This window comes from Colius striatus, chromosome 28, assembly GCF_028858725.1.
Source record: "Colius striatus isolate bColStr4 chromosome 28, bColStr4.1.hap1, whole genome shotgun sequence".
In the NCBI taxonomy this organism is placed as follows: domain Eukaryota; kingdom Metazoa; phylum Chordata; class Aves; order Coliiformes; family Coliidae; genus Colius; species Colius striatus.
In genome coordinates, this window is record NC_084786.1 from 468887 (window position 1) to 481973 (window position 13087).

At 61.3% G+C, this 13087-nt stretch overlaps 1 protein-coding gene across 1 annotated transcript; it reads left to right on the plus strand.

The window, feature by feature from the left end:
- The first annotated feature begins 9003 nt into the window (after positions 1-9003).
- On the plus strand, positions 9004-10990 carry LOC133628076 (A-kinase anchor protein 1, mitochondrial-like). The gene is made up of 5 exons (XM_062015976.1): positions 9004-9155; positions 9456-10115; positions 10317-10383; positions 10745-10869; positions 10952-10990. The coding sequence occupies exons 2-5, from the start codon at positions 9456-9458 to the stop codon at positions 10988-10990; spliced, it is 891 nt and encodes a 296-aa protein (XP_061871960.1). The 5' UTR covers positions 9004-9155.
- The last annotated feature ends 2097 nt before the right edge of the window (positions 10991-13087 follow it).

The window sequence follows — 13087 nt, forward strand, 5'->3', positions numbered from 1 at the left end:
CCCGCGCTGGAAGATCTCCACTCGCCCGGCGCACCGGCTCCCTCCCCCCACCAGCCGCAGGGACCCGGAGCCAGCGGGGCCTGGGGAGCCGTGGAATCACCAATCATGGACTCACACAACCCTTTGGGCTGGCAGCAAAAGCCCCTGAAGCTGCTGGTGGGCTTGGCAGGGTGAGGGCAGGGCTGGGACTGCAGCAGCTTCAAGGCCTTTTCCAACCTAAGCCGTTGGTTCTCTGCTGGAGATGGGCCCTGGCAGCCAGTGTCCCTGGCAGGGAGCAGAGCTGAGGAGTCTGCCCCAGCAGAAAGCACAGGTTTGGAGCTGGTGCTCACCAGAAGCCCCAGCCTGGCTCTGTGCCTCACCCCCTGCTCTGCTGCTGCTGCTGGGGGCAGCCAGGCATCCTGTGGGGCTGAGATCATGCCTGGGGCTATTTCTGTGTTGCTGGGACAGGGCTGTCTGCAGCCAGAGGGGTGGTTTGAGCCCCATAGCCCTGTCCCGCACCCAGCGCCACGGGGGACATCAGAGGAGCCTGAGCCTGGAGGTGGCCCTTGGGGCTGCCCTGGGGGACAGGGACAATGTCTCTCTGCAGCCCTCGGGGCTTCTGCAGGGGGAAGTGCAGCCTGGGCCTGCCCCAGGTCCCCTGCCTTGGGCTGCTGTCATGCCAGGAGACAAAGGAGCGAATCCAGTGTTTGCCAGCCCTCACCTGAGCAGATGACAGCAGCAGCATCCTCATGGGAGCACGGGGAGGCCCCCAGCACGGTCACTGGGCACTGTCCCAGGTGGGCTTCAGTCCCACTGCAGTGGAACGAGTCTCTCCAGACGGGGCCTGTTCCTCTCCCAAAACTCCCTCCTCTGGGAAGGGACACGGCAAAGCCACAGCCCAGGTGACCACAGAGGACGTGGGCGTCGGAGAGGTGCCAGTGGGAGGCACAGAGGCTGCCCCAGGTCCCCTGCACGTGCAGCTCCACCCTCCCCTCGCACGCCGTGCTGCCGTTCACCAGCCTGAACCCTGCAAGCACAGAGAACAATGGAAGGGATTGGACTTGTGCTCTGGCTCCTTCAGGAGCTGGAGAGAGGTCTAATGGAGGAGAGCTGCCATCCTCCTCCTCCACCTCTTCCCGCATCATTGTGGGGCTGCAGACCCCACATCAGCCCCTCTGTCCTCAGGCCCAGCACGGTCCCTGCCCCGCTGCCCTGTCCCCAGCACATCCCTGGTGTTTTACACCCCAGTGAGAGTCCTTACGTGTGCAGCTCAGCCAAGTAGCAGCTCTGGGGGTGCAGAGCTGGTCGCTAGGGGGGCCCCTGGGGCACAACTGGAGGAAGGGTTCATTCCCTGCACACTGCAGCTCTCTGTCCCACACGGCACTGGCGCTGGCTCCATCATGAGCTACCCCTTGGACATTCAGGGCTGCCCCACACTGCAGCTCACTGCAGACCACAGCAGCAGCTCTGGGACCAAAGGCTGAGGCACAGATACTTTTCCACTTCTCCCCATCATGGATCTCCACGTGTCCTGAGCAGTCGTCGTCCCCTCCAACCAGTCGGACAAACCCTGGAGCAGACAAAGCCCCCTGTGAGATCCCAGAGCCTGCTGGCAGTTACCTGCCCTCATCCCACCTCATCTCCAAGGAGGCCACCAAGTGCCCCAAAAGGCCCCCAGCAGCTCCCAGTGGGTGCTGATGGCACAAACACACCAGGAGCAGCTCTGGGCTGCAGCACCTCCCAGGGCAAGGACGGGCACTGAGGACAGTGCAAGTGCTGGCAAAGGTCCTGTGGCACAGGGCAGCTGGGGCTGGGACAGGCAGGAAAGGTGCAGCAGCAGGTCACCACAACTGCATGGGCTGTGTCTCTGTGGGCTGCAGCTCAGGGGTCACCCTCGCAGAGGAATAAATTGCCAATAAGGTTCCTTGTTATCTCCTGCCATTCCCCAGGGCTGTGGGTGGCTGCATGAGATCCTGTGGGTGCCTCTGGCATGGTGGGACCTGGCCCATGGCAATGCCAGACTGGTCCTGGCTGAGTGGGAGGAGGAAGATGGGAACTGAGACACAATGGGGCAGGGAGGAGGCAGGCCAGGCACCGACTGAGAGTGGGCTGAGCAACCTCAGGGGCCAGGTTTGTGGTGAGAACCCGGGCTGGGTTCCTATTGTCCTTTGTCAGGACTGGAGACACCAGCAACACCAGCTGCAGCCTGGCAATGTGACCAGCCAGCCTGGACCCTGCTCTCACACACACTCATTGCTCCTGGAGGGCACAGCCAGGTCCCTTTCTGGCCTCTTACCTGAGCAGCTCACTCCAGCATCCCAGTTGTGTACACAGTTGTGCTCACCCCATCCTCTGTGTGTACAGTTGGACAGGGCAGACTCGGAGTAAAGACACTTAACATCGACCAACCAAATGAGGCCGGATCCTGGACCGAACTCTGCATTCCAAAAAGCTCGAACAGCAGATCCACATTCCAGCTGCTTGCAAACCACTGCAGCATCTTTCAAGTCCCAGATGACACCACACACAGTCCCCCACTGTCCCTCGAGTTCCACCTCCACTCTCCCAGCGCAGCGGCTGCCGCCATCCACCAGCCTCAACTCTCCAGCCCCTGAAACGCCAACACGGGGCTGGTCAGGAGAGCACCGAGCTCCAGACTACAGCTCTGAGGTCCCCCCTGCCCAGTCAGAGGTAAAGGCACCTGAGGGACAGCCCTCCCCATCCTGGGCTGTCCCTGGGGCAGTCTGGGGGTCCCTTTTTCCCCAGCTCTGCAAAGGGCTGAGGCTGCCCAGCAGCAGACCTGCTGTACCATTCACAGCCCCACAGCCTGCAGCACATACCCACTTATTCAAACCCCCCTTTCCCATGTCCCCTCTCTCCTCCCCAGAACAGAAACCCCTGTATGGCCCCGTGCCCCAGCCCCACACCTCCCTCTCCCACCCACACAGGCACAGCATCCACTCCCTTGAGCACCTTCTGCCCCTCGTCCCAGCGGCACCCGTGAAGAAACCGAATTGCCAGAGGTATCCCGATGAGCACGCTGGTGCCCACTGGCCCTGGCTGTGGGACAAGGGAGCCAGCACTTACCCCTGCACAGCTGCAGCCCGAGGAGCAGCCACAGCACCCGAGGCCACAGGAGTCCCTGGGTGCCCATCCTGAGCCTCCTGCCCCGCGGGCACAGCCCTGCTGCTCCCCACTCCCCGGCACGGCTCCCGCACCCTCGTGGGGCTGCTGCTGATGGGAGGGTGAGATCTCTGAGAGATGCCAACGCAGCTGCAGGAGCCAATCCAAGCAGCAGCACCTTTTGAGATGTGATCAGGAGCTCTCTCCACTCTGACACAGCTCAGCCCGCCAATGAGCTTCTCCAGTGCCCTTCATGCCCATATATGAGGGACACCACGGTCCCAATGCGGGTGCCACGGCTGCTGCCATGGGGCAGAGTTATGGGCCGAGGCAGGCGCAGAGGGGAAATGGGTCTCCAGGCCCTCAACTGGGAGCACTGGGAGCACTGGGAGTGCTGAGCATCAGCTACACTCATCAGAGAACCCACGAGGGCAGTGTCCAGCAGCCCCGAGCTGTGGGTCTGCACTGGCTCTGTGTCGGGGTGGAAAGGGAACAGCCCCTGCCCTGCTGCAGCCCCTGTGGGACAGCCCTGGGCTGGGGGCAGAGCTGCAGCCCCGGCCTGCAGGAACATCCCTCCTGGAGAGCCTCAGGACAGGGCCCCGGCAGGAGCCGCGCTGGGACACGTCCCCAGCCCGGCAGCAGGAGAGGCCCCAGCGTGTCCCCAACCGTCCCTGTGTGCCCCAGGGGCCGTTGTTCCCTGCAGGCAGATGCATCGGGAGCTGCAGCTGCAGCTGCACAAACCGCAGCCCCCGCGGCCTCGCAGCACTCGCTGGGCTTCCCCCACAGCGCCCGGCCAGGAAGCCTGAGGTTTCCTCCTGGCACCCAGCCCAGGCACAGCCCCGCGGGGCCCCGACACACCCCCAGCCCCACTGCTCCTGCCGGGGCTGCTCCTTCGGCCTCGCAGAGACGCCAATCGCAGCTCCTGGCCCCTGGGACGGCCTCGCTGCACATGGATGCTCCACACTCAGCCCCACGGCCATGGGGGGCACTGCAGGGATGTCACCTCACACCCACATACAGGCACCCCATGCGGGGACAGAGGGACCCTCAGTGAGCTCCCTGATGGCACCAAACCGGGAGCACTGGCTGATTCACCAGAGGCTGTGAGAGCTGGACAGGCTGAGAGTTGGGCACAGAGGAACCTGCTGAGGGTCACCAGCAGTAAGGGCAGAGTCCCCAGCTCCAGAGAGACAGGGAACGGCTGCAGAGAGGCAACACAGGGCTACTGAGATGCTGAGGGGATGGAACATGTGTGTGAGGAGGAAAAGCTGCAGGCCCTGGGGCTCTTTAGGTAAGAGGAGACTGCAGGGGGTTCCCATTAATACTGACAGATATGTCACTGGTGGGTGTCAGGGGGCTGGGGCAGCACTTTTGTTCTGTTGTATCCAGTGACAGGACAAGGGCTGATGGAAAGAAGCTGCAACACAAAATGTCCCATTGAAACGGGAGCAAAAGCTGTTTCCCTGCTGAGGTGAGGGAGCCCTGGCCCAGGCTGCCCAGGGAGGCTGCGGAGGCTCCTTCTCGGCAGGTTTCCAAGCCCAGCTGGACACGCTCCTGTGTGACCTGATCTAGGTGGGACCCGCCTGAGATGGGGGTTGGGCTGGATGAGCTTTAGGGGTCGCTTCCAACTGCCACCGTTCCGTGACTCTTTTTAGTGACGGCCCTTCCAGCTGCCACCCTCGGGCGATTCTTACGCCTGTGCCCAGAGGTGATGATGCTGCGGGGCGGGAGCGGGACCGGGAGCAGCGGCAGCCGCGGGACAGGCGCCGCTTCCCCGCGGACTCCATTTCCCGTCAGCGCCCGCGCCTCGCTGTCGCGCAAAGCCGCCGGCGGCAGCCGCGGTGCCTGCCGGGAGTCGTAGTCCCAGCGTGCCCCGCGCGGAGCCCGCGCCGCCGCCCGCGCTGCCGGGGGTCTCTCAGCGCGGGGGCGGCGCCGGCGGCTGCTCCCGGGGGTCCCGGCGGAGGCGGCTCCGGCCGTGTCGGGCGAGGAGGAGGCGGCCGAGCTCCCCACGGCTGAGCGCCGGGCGGCGAGCGAGTGCAGGATGGGGGGCGCGTGGCCGGCGGTGAGCGCGGGCCGCGGGCGGGCCGGGGGGCGGCGGGAGGGCGGCGGGGAGGGGGCTCCGCGGCGGGCCGGGGGTGTCCGGTGAGGCGGGGCCGGGCGGAGGCGGGCCCGGGGCGGCGGCGAGGCCCCGGGAGCCCGAGAGCCGCCCGCGGGCGCCGGTGGGGGGGAGGCGGCCGAACGCGGCTCCGCGGCGGCTCCTCGGGCCCCGGCGGCGGCGCGGAGCGGGGCGGGGGGAGGCGGGGCCGCGCCGTCCCTCCGTGCCGCGGGGGAAAGCGGGAGCGGGGCCCGGGCCCCGCGGGGGCTGCCGCCCGCGGCCCGCCCCGGCGCTGCCCCGCTCCGCTCTTCTGTTCGGGGTTTGACCCGCTCCCGCTTCCCCGCCGCCGCCTCCCGCTGCAGCCGGGCATCCGCGGCGGAGCGGGACGAGCCCCGGGGAGCCGGGAGCGACCGGGCTGGGCCCCGTTCTGCGGCGGGGAGTCCCGGGGGAGGCGGCCCCGGCGCTGGCAGCGGCCTGGGACACGCTTCGCTCACCGCAAACACTTTGTGTCCCGCTCTTCCCCCGCCCCGCCCCGCGTTGTTCCCTTCGTGCTGTTGTGTTTAAACGCTGCTTGATGCGGTCCCATGGCGGGGGAGGGGGAGGGAAGTCCAGCCCCAGAGAGGGGTGACAGCAGCTGAAAGGGCTCCCGGAGCCCTCCAGGGTCAGGAATTGCTGCGGCAGTGCCGGGTCCCTCTCTCCTGCTGCTGACTTGGGCCTTGCTGCTGAAGCCCCCTCTCTGGAGGGGACGGTGGCTGCAGCTCAGGAGGGAGCCGCGGGGCTGTGGGGCGGCTGCCTCTGGCCTGGGTTCCTTTTGGGGCGGGAGGTTGCCACTTTGGCTCATCCTCTGCTGCCACTTCTCTCTCACGGGTGGTGTGAGCACGTCTGGGAGGAGCAAACGCAGAGCTGTGGTGAGCAGTTGGGAGCCCCACAGGTTCTCATCTGAGTCGGGTGTTTTAGAGTGGTATAAAGGGCTTTGGATTCCCTAAAGGAGGCCCCGTGAGGGCCATCAGTGGGAGGGGGCTCTTGGTCAGTGCTGTCTGCTCCTTGGGTTCACGTGGTGGGCACAGCTTTTTGCTCCTCTTCCCACTGGGTTTGGTTGAACGTGTCCTGCCCTCACCTCTGTGTGTGCTGCTACCCTCTGAACTCCCTCCATTGGGGTTTTATCTGTTCTTCCAAGTCTAATCCTCCCTTGTGAATGCTTGTGGCAGGCAGGAAGGTGACAAAAGGAGTTGTGTTGGTGATTTGTTGGGTAGGTGCAAGGCTTTGGGCTCTCACTGGGTGTTGTCAACACCCTCCTGCTCAGAGCCATCCCCTTCCCCTAAACCACACACCATCAGTCACAGAAACAGCCCCCAGCAGAGGCACTTCCCAAACCAGCCTCTTGCAAAAACCAAGGTGCTCACAGAAAGAGAAGCTGGGAGAGTTTGGAAACATCTGGGGGTAAACTTTGTGAGTCCCTGTGCAGTGTTCCAGCTGGAGCTGTGAAAACCTTCTCCAAGCCTCATTCCAGTGGGGTGTCTGACTGTCCCCATCCCCTTTCTCTTGATGAGCTGAGTTCAGAGCCTTGTCCTCTTTTAGGGGACAGCCAGATCCTGCAGGTTGCTGGTTGTTGACATGCTCTGTGTTTGTGTCTCAGGGGCCCTGTGGGCAGTGGTGGAAGCGGCCAGCGCCGGCGCCTCGGTTCTCTGCCTGTGTGAGAAGGGAGATGCCAAGGTCACAGAAGAGACAGGCAAGATGTCCAAGAAGGAAAAAGAAATGAAAACAGGTGAGACCCATCCCCAAAGAGATTGTTTCCTTTTCATCCTTTGTTGTGTTTCGGGCTCCCGTTGGGCAGCTGGTGTGAATGGGCAAGGACACAGAGAGCAGGGCTGTGGCTGGTGTAAGAAATGCTTCATTCTTCCCAGAAAGCCCAGTTTTAACCCAAATCCTGCTGCTGAAGTATCACTAATGAGCTTCAGCTTCCCAGCTGGATGCATTCAGTCATCCAGGATGAGCAAGAAGGCCAAGGGCATCCTGGCCTAGATCAGGAACAGTGTTGTCAACAGGAGCAGGGAGCTTATCTGGACTCGCCTTTGGTGAGGCTGCACCTCCAATACTGTGCTCAGTTCAGGGCTCCTCTCTACAAGAAGGACATGGAGGTGCTGGAGAGGATCCAGAGGCAGCTACCAAGCCAGGAAAGGAATTGGAGCACGTCTCAGATGAGGAAGGGCTGAGGGGTCTGGGGCTGTTTAGCCTGGAGAAAAGAAGACTCAGGGAAGACCTTCTCACTCTCTACAACTACCTGAAAGGAAGCTGCAGCGAGGTGGGGGTCAGTCTGTTCTCCCTGGTAACAAGCAATAGAACAAAAGGAAACAGCTTCAAGTTGTGCCAGGGGAGGTTCAGGCTGGATGTGAGGAGGAATTTCTTTACTGACAGGGTTGTCAGGCCTTGGAACAGCTGCCCAGGGAGCTGCTGGAGTCACCGTCCCTGGAGGGGTTTCAGAGCCGGGTGGGTGTTGCACTGAGGGAAATGGGCTGGTGGGTGATGGGGCTGGGACAAAGGCTGCACCCCAAGAGCTGAAAGGTCTCTCCCAGCTGAAATGATCCTGTGACTGTGTGATGCCTGTGAAGTGATGTGGCTGTGTGGGGCTCTGCAGGGAAGGCCGCGTCCGGCCGTGACTGTGACAACTGGAGGCAGGGCCTGGCTGCCCCCCACAGAGTCACAGAATGATGGGGCTTGTCAGGAACGTTTAGAGATTTTTCAGCCCAACACCCTGCTAAAGCAGGTTCTGCTTGGTCAGGGGCACAGGAACGTGTGCAGGTGGGTTTGGAAACCTGCTGAGAAGGAGCCTCCACACCCTCCCTGGGCAGCCTGGGCCAGGGCTCCCTCACATTAACAGGGAAATATGTTCCTTATGTTTAAATGGAAGCTCCTCCTAAAGCCCACAGGGGATACTTGCAGCAGCTTTTCACAGAAGCCTGTGTTTGCCCATGGGATAGAAAGCAGGGGAATCTGGGGCACTTGTGGCAGGTTCTGTCCCTTCCCTGTCCCTCTGGCCACGTGGCAGGATGGAGCTCAGTCCAGACGGCACCATGCCAGGGTTTGTCTGTGTCCAGGCTTTGACCCTGAGCTGTTCCTGCTTTACTTCCTTGGCCTGTGGTTGTTGTTCTGTGGGGACAGGCTGAGCAGGTGAGTCACCTCCTTCACCCCGTGAGCTGGGGACAAGGAGGGCTGTGTGGGCAGTGCCGATTAGCTCTGCAGGGCAAGGGCTCAGCAGCTGGAGGCAGGTAGCCAGGGCTGCCCACTGCCTGTCCTCAACTTGCCATCTCCTCTGCTAGGAAAGTGCCGGGTCCTTGTTGCTATTCCGAGGGTGGTGTTTCTCACAGAGCCTGCGGCAGCTGCTCTTCAAGATGCTGCAGGAGATGTGCAGCCTACCGGCAGTACCTCCTAGGTAGGCACCGAGCCCTTTGGACTGGCTGTTTCTGCACTGCATGTGTCTCCTCCTGGAGCTGCAAGGTGCTGCCGGAACAGCCGGGGCTTGCTGCCCCCGTGGCTGCTGCAGCTGCTGCCCTGGTGCTCTGAGAGACGTGGGCTCCGGCGTCAAGTTTCCCTGCAGCGCTGCGGGTGCAGCTCAGCAGCTCCTGTCAGCCCGGCTGAGCCCGCCGGGTGCTGCCTGCCCCATGCTTCTGCTCTCCCGCAGGCTACCTGCTGCTCGGGGACAGCGCTGGGGCCGTCACCAAGGGAGACAGAGAACGTTGTGCGCTGCTGATGTCACACAGGGGCTGTTCCAGACCCCACCCGGCGTTTGTGACCTCACCTGACAGAGTCTATAAAGCCTCCCAGCAGGACAGCCAGAGCCAGTTGGGCTGAGCTGCCCTCGAGAGGACTCAGCTCCTTCTTTGGCTACTTGCCTTCCTGCTTGCTTCCAGACATTTCTCGTTTGCTGACCACTTCTCCTCAACTTCCATCTCTTCCAAAGGTAAGGATGACCCAAACTCTCAGGACAGGGAAGAGGATGTAGACAGGGATGACAGGAGAGGCTGCTCTGCACCTCCCAGTCCATTTCGATGCTGGGCTCTTCCACCTCCAGAGCCTGGCCAAGGCTATGGGTAGTGTTGCTGTCTGGTGATTCTTCGGTTGACCTCAAGATGAGGCTTTGGAAGCTAAAAGCAATGCTTTGGGCCAAAACATGAGGGTGTAGAGCACAGAGCAATAGCTCAAGCTATTCCTGTTCCCTTCCCTGGGAGTACTTGACCATGCTGTGTGTTTCTCCTGCTAGATGCTGCTGTGGCTCTGTGCAATGGCTCTTTGCTTGGCCAGTGTGATCCCCTACGCCGTGCCTGGAGCGCTGGCACTGCTGGGCTGCTGGTGGCTCTACTCCCACAGCAAAGAGCAGGCCAGAGCTGGTGCTGAAGCGGCAGCAGCTGCTGAGGAAGCGCAGCAGAGAGGAGGGACAGAGGAGGAATCATCGCCCCAAGGGGAAGCCTGTGTCCCTCAGGAGCTGCCTTTGTCAGCAGCAGAGGAATGCCCAGGGACCGACCTTCAGGATGTGTCAGCAGCAACAGCTGAGCCCAGCACTGCTGAGGGTGACACGGCAGGAGCAGAGACAGGAGGCTGTGCAGAGGAGAGCGGCGTCCCTGCTGCTGTTTCTGTCCCCGGGCAGAGCACAGTGTCCCAGCAGCGCTGCAGCCAGCCCCGCACAGGGCTCAGGCTCAGGCGCCGACGCAGAGCAGCGCCAGCAGCGCCGGCAGCGCCAGCAGCGCGTGTGGGAGCCGGGCAGGAGCTGAGCAGTGCCCAGAGCGCTCCCGGGGAAGCGGCCACAGGCGCTGAGGAAGCGCAGGAGGAACGAGGGCTAGAGGAGGAATCCCGGCCCGAAGCAGCAGCCGCCGTCCCTGCTGGCTGTTGTGCCCTCCCGCTTCCTGAGAGCGCAGTGTCCCAGGCAGGGCTGAGGCTGAGCTGCCAACCCAGCCCCGCGGCCGGCAGCAGCGCCGGCAGCGCCAGCAGCGTGTGCGGGACCCCGCCGGAGCCGAGCCGTGCCCAGAGCGCTGCTGCGCTGCCGCCATCCCCGCAGGCAGAGCCCCGGGCTGCGAGCGGGGCCGTTGCCGGCTGTGGCACACGCAGCCCCTTCCCCGCCGCTCAGCACACGGCTGCCAGGAGGTTTGCTGGCGGCTGGATGCCGGCGGGCAGCGAAGTGGAGCACGCGCCAGGTAAGGGCTGCTCGGCCCCGTTGGGCTCTTTGGCTCTTGGCTTCCAGATCCTAGATGGTGTGTGCTGGGGAAGGGCTCACTGGGTGTGAAGGGCTGCTGCTCGACTCGGGCCTCCTGTGCTGGCATTCCCAGAGCTGGGCTGGGTGGTCCCCAGGCATCAAGGGAAGCTTTCAGTGGGCTCTGTGTGATGGGACTTGACCCTTTCTGACATCCTGGGGAACCTGAGGCAGGAGCATCCCAACAGAATGCGGAGCAAGTGCTCAGTGGCATCTCTCTGCCAAAGGATCTCTTCTCCTGGGCTGGTGTGTGGGAGCTGCGTTGTGTGGGCTGTCTGAATGCTGACATGGTGCCTTTCTGGCAGGTTTCAGTGCGACTCACATGGACTTGGAGGACACAGACAGTCTCCAGGGGCAGACAGTGAGTCGCCAGAACCGGCGCCGAAAGAAAAAGTCCAATGTCCTTGTGTGGGAAATAGAGGTGCCCAAGGTAAGCAGCCACTGTCCTGCTCGTGCCTCCTGCCCTGCCCTACACAGCCATCTCCTGCTTCTTCCATCTCAGGCCAACCCAGGGAGATTCAGAACCAGCCAACGAGGGTTTCAGCGTTTAGTTGTCAGGGCTACACCCTGGGATGGTTGCTGGAGTCCTTTTTCTCCATCACTTTCCACCCTGATCTGTCAGGGTGATGCTCTGAAAGCCTTCAGCAGGCTTTGAGTTCACAGTCCCTGAGAGCAGGGGATAAATTGTGGTGCTTTCCCCTGTGCAGGAGGGTCACGTTCCAGCTGCCTGTCCAAACCCACCCTGCAAATGAGCTGCAGGAACCAGGAAGATGGGCAAAAGAAGCCCCAGGGCACAGTGGTGTTTGATCTACATTTCTCTCCTTGACTCTTGCTTTCTCTTTGCTATCAAGGATACAGTCAGACACATGATTGGCAAACAGGGACAGTTTATTAACAGCTTGAGGAGAGAGTCTGGGGCCACAATTTCTCTCTCAGCGCTCCCTGACGTTGATGACTATGAAGTCTGTCAAATCAAAGGTAAGAGGAATACCTCTGTGTTCAGAGTCCAAGATGTAGCTTGGGGGCCTTGAATTAGAAATGGATTCAGTGGCTTGGCAAGGCCACAGCTTTTACCCAAGTGTTCTGCTCAGGGCTGTTCCAGCAGACGGATGTGGCAAGTGGCCTGGGCCTGGGCACGTGCAGCCTCTCTTGTAGGGCTGGGAATGCATTTGAGCAGCTTTGGCTGCTGCAGCTGAACCAGCCCCTTTTGCAAGATCCCTTTTGGCTTGAAGCAGCAGATAGGGGATGCTTGTCAGCATCTTGACTGGGAAGGATGTTGGAGCAATTGGGGCTGAGAAGTATCTGCCAGCCAATTGGGTCCCTGCTGCAGGCCAAAGCCATTCCAAGTGGGGCCTGGGGCTCTGAGCTGCTCACGGTGGTTGGATATCAGTGTCTGTGGCCAATCTGTGGGATTCTTGTCTTCCAGGCCTCTCCCATCAAGTGGACAGAGCGCTGAGCCTGATTGGCGGGAGGTTCCAGCACCTGTGTCTGGACAACAAACACTGTGCTCGTTTCTGCTGGCAAAAGGTTATGTTCTAGAAGGATGTGGGAAGGGGTACAGCATGGGCAACTGCCCCAGGCTGGCCAGCAGGTGTTGGATCCCATCCTGACATGGTGCCCAGCACATGTGTGCAGTTGTGTCGGGTCCCGGCTGATGAGCAACGGCGTCACTCACCATCCCCTGTTTACATCCCCTCGTGCATTGTTAGAACTGTTTCTCCTTCCCTTGTTCCTTGTTGTTGTTCCATTAAACTGTTCTGATTGCAACCTCTGGGAGCTTTTGATGTTTCCCTTGTGTCTGGTTCCAGCAGTGAGCCAGCACCCTCCTGGCTCTTTGTCCCTGGCTGAGCAAAACCAGGACATCTACCCTGTCCCTCCCCCTGCTCCAGTGACATGTCCTTCTGTCCTTAGGGCTGCAAAGTCCCAGCTGCCTCGATCCCTCTGCAGAGAAAAGCAAGAGCAGAAAGTCTTGCCAAGCCCAACTGTAGTTTCTCTTGGCTGTATCCTACAACTCTGTCCATGTGCTACAAAATAAAGCCCAACACTGGACAAGTCAAACACTGGAAACAAGGGAAACTTGACAGAAGCTTTTGGCTCCCAACTGCCCTGTGTAGGGAGCCCTGGTTTGGGGCTGTCCTGGTTGGGGCTGGGCTAGAGTTAACTTGCATAAGACACTTGGAAGGGAAACAGCCTGTGCAGCTGACCCAGGCCAGCCAACGGCTTTTCCAGCCCATCCTGACGTCATGCCCAGGAGAGAGGTGAGGAGCTGCTGGAGGGGCACGTTGAGTTCTGTCCTTGTGTGAGCTGACACGGGCAGCACGCAGCAACAGCCACAGAGCCACGGATCAACTGCCAAGAGTCAAGTTACTCTCGGGAGCTTTCAGCAGCTCAGCCAAATGATCACCTATCAGATCGTGCTCTGCTGCTGACAGCCCTGTCTCCTGGGATCTTTCCAGTGTACTGGAGTGTTTCAGAGTCAGTGGCCCTTGCAGTGCATTATTGCCACTTGTTTTGGCAGCTTGATCCTCTGGAGCAGCCCCAGCATCAGGGACCCATTCTGCACAGGTGAGACACTGGGGTAAATGTTATCTTATTTAAACCTTTTATGCTACTTCTGACGTCTCCAATTGAGTGTGCTCCTCCTCATT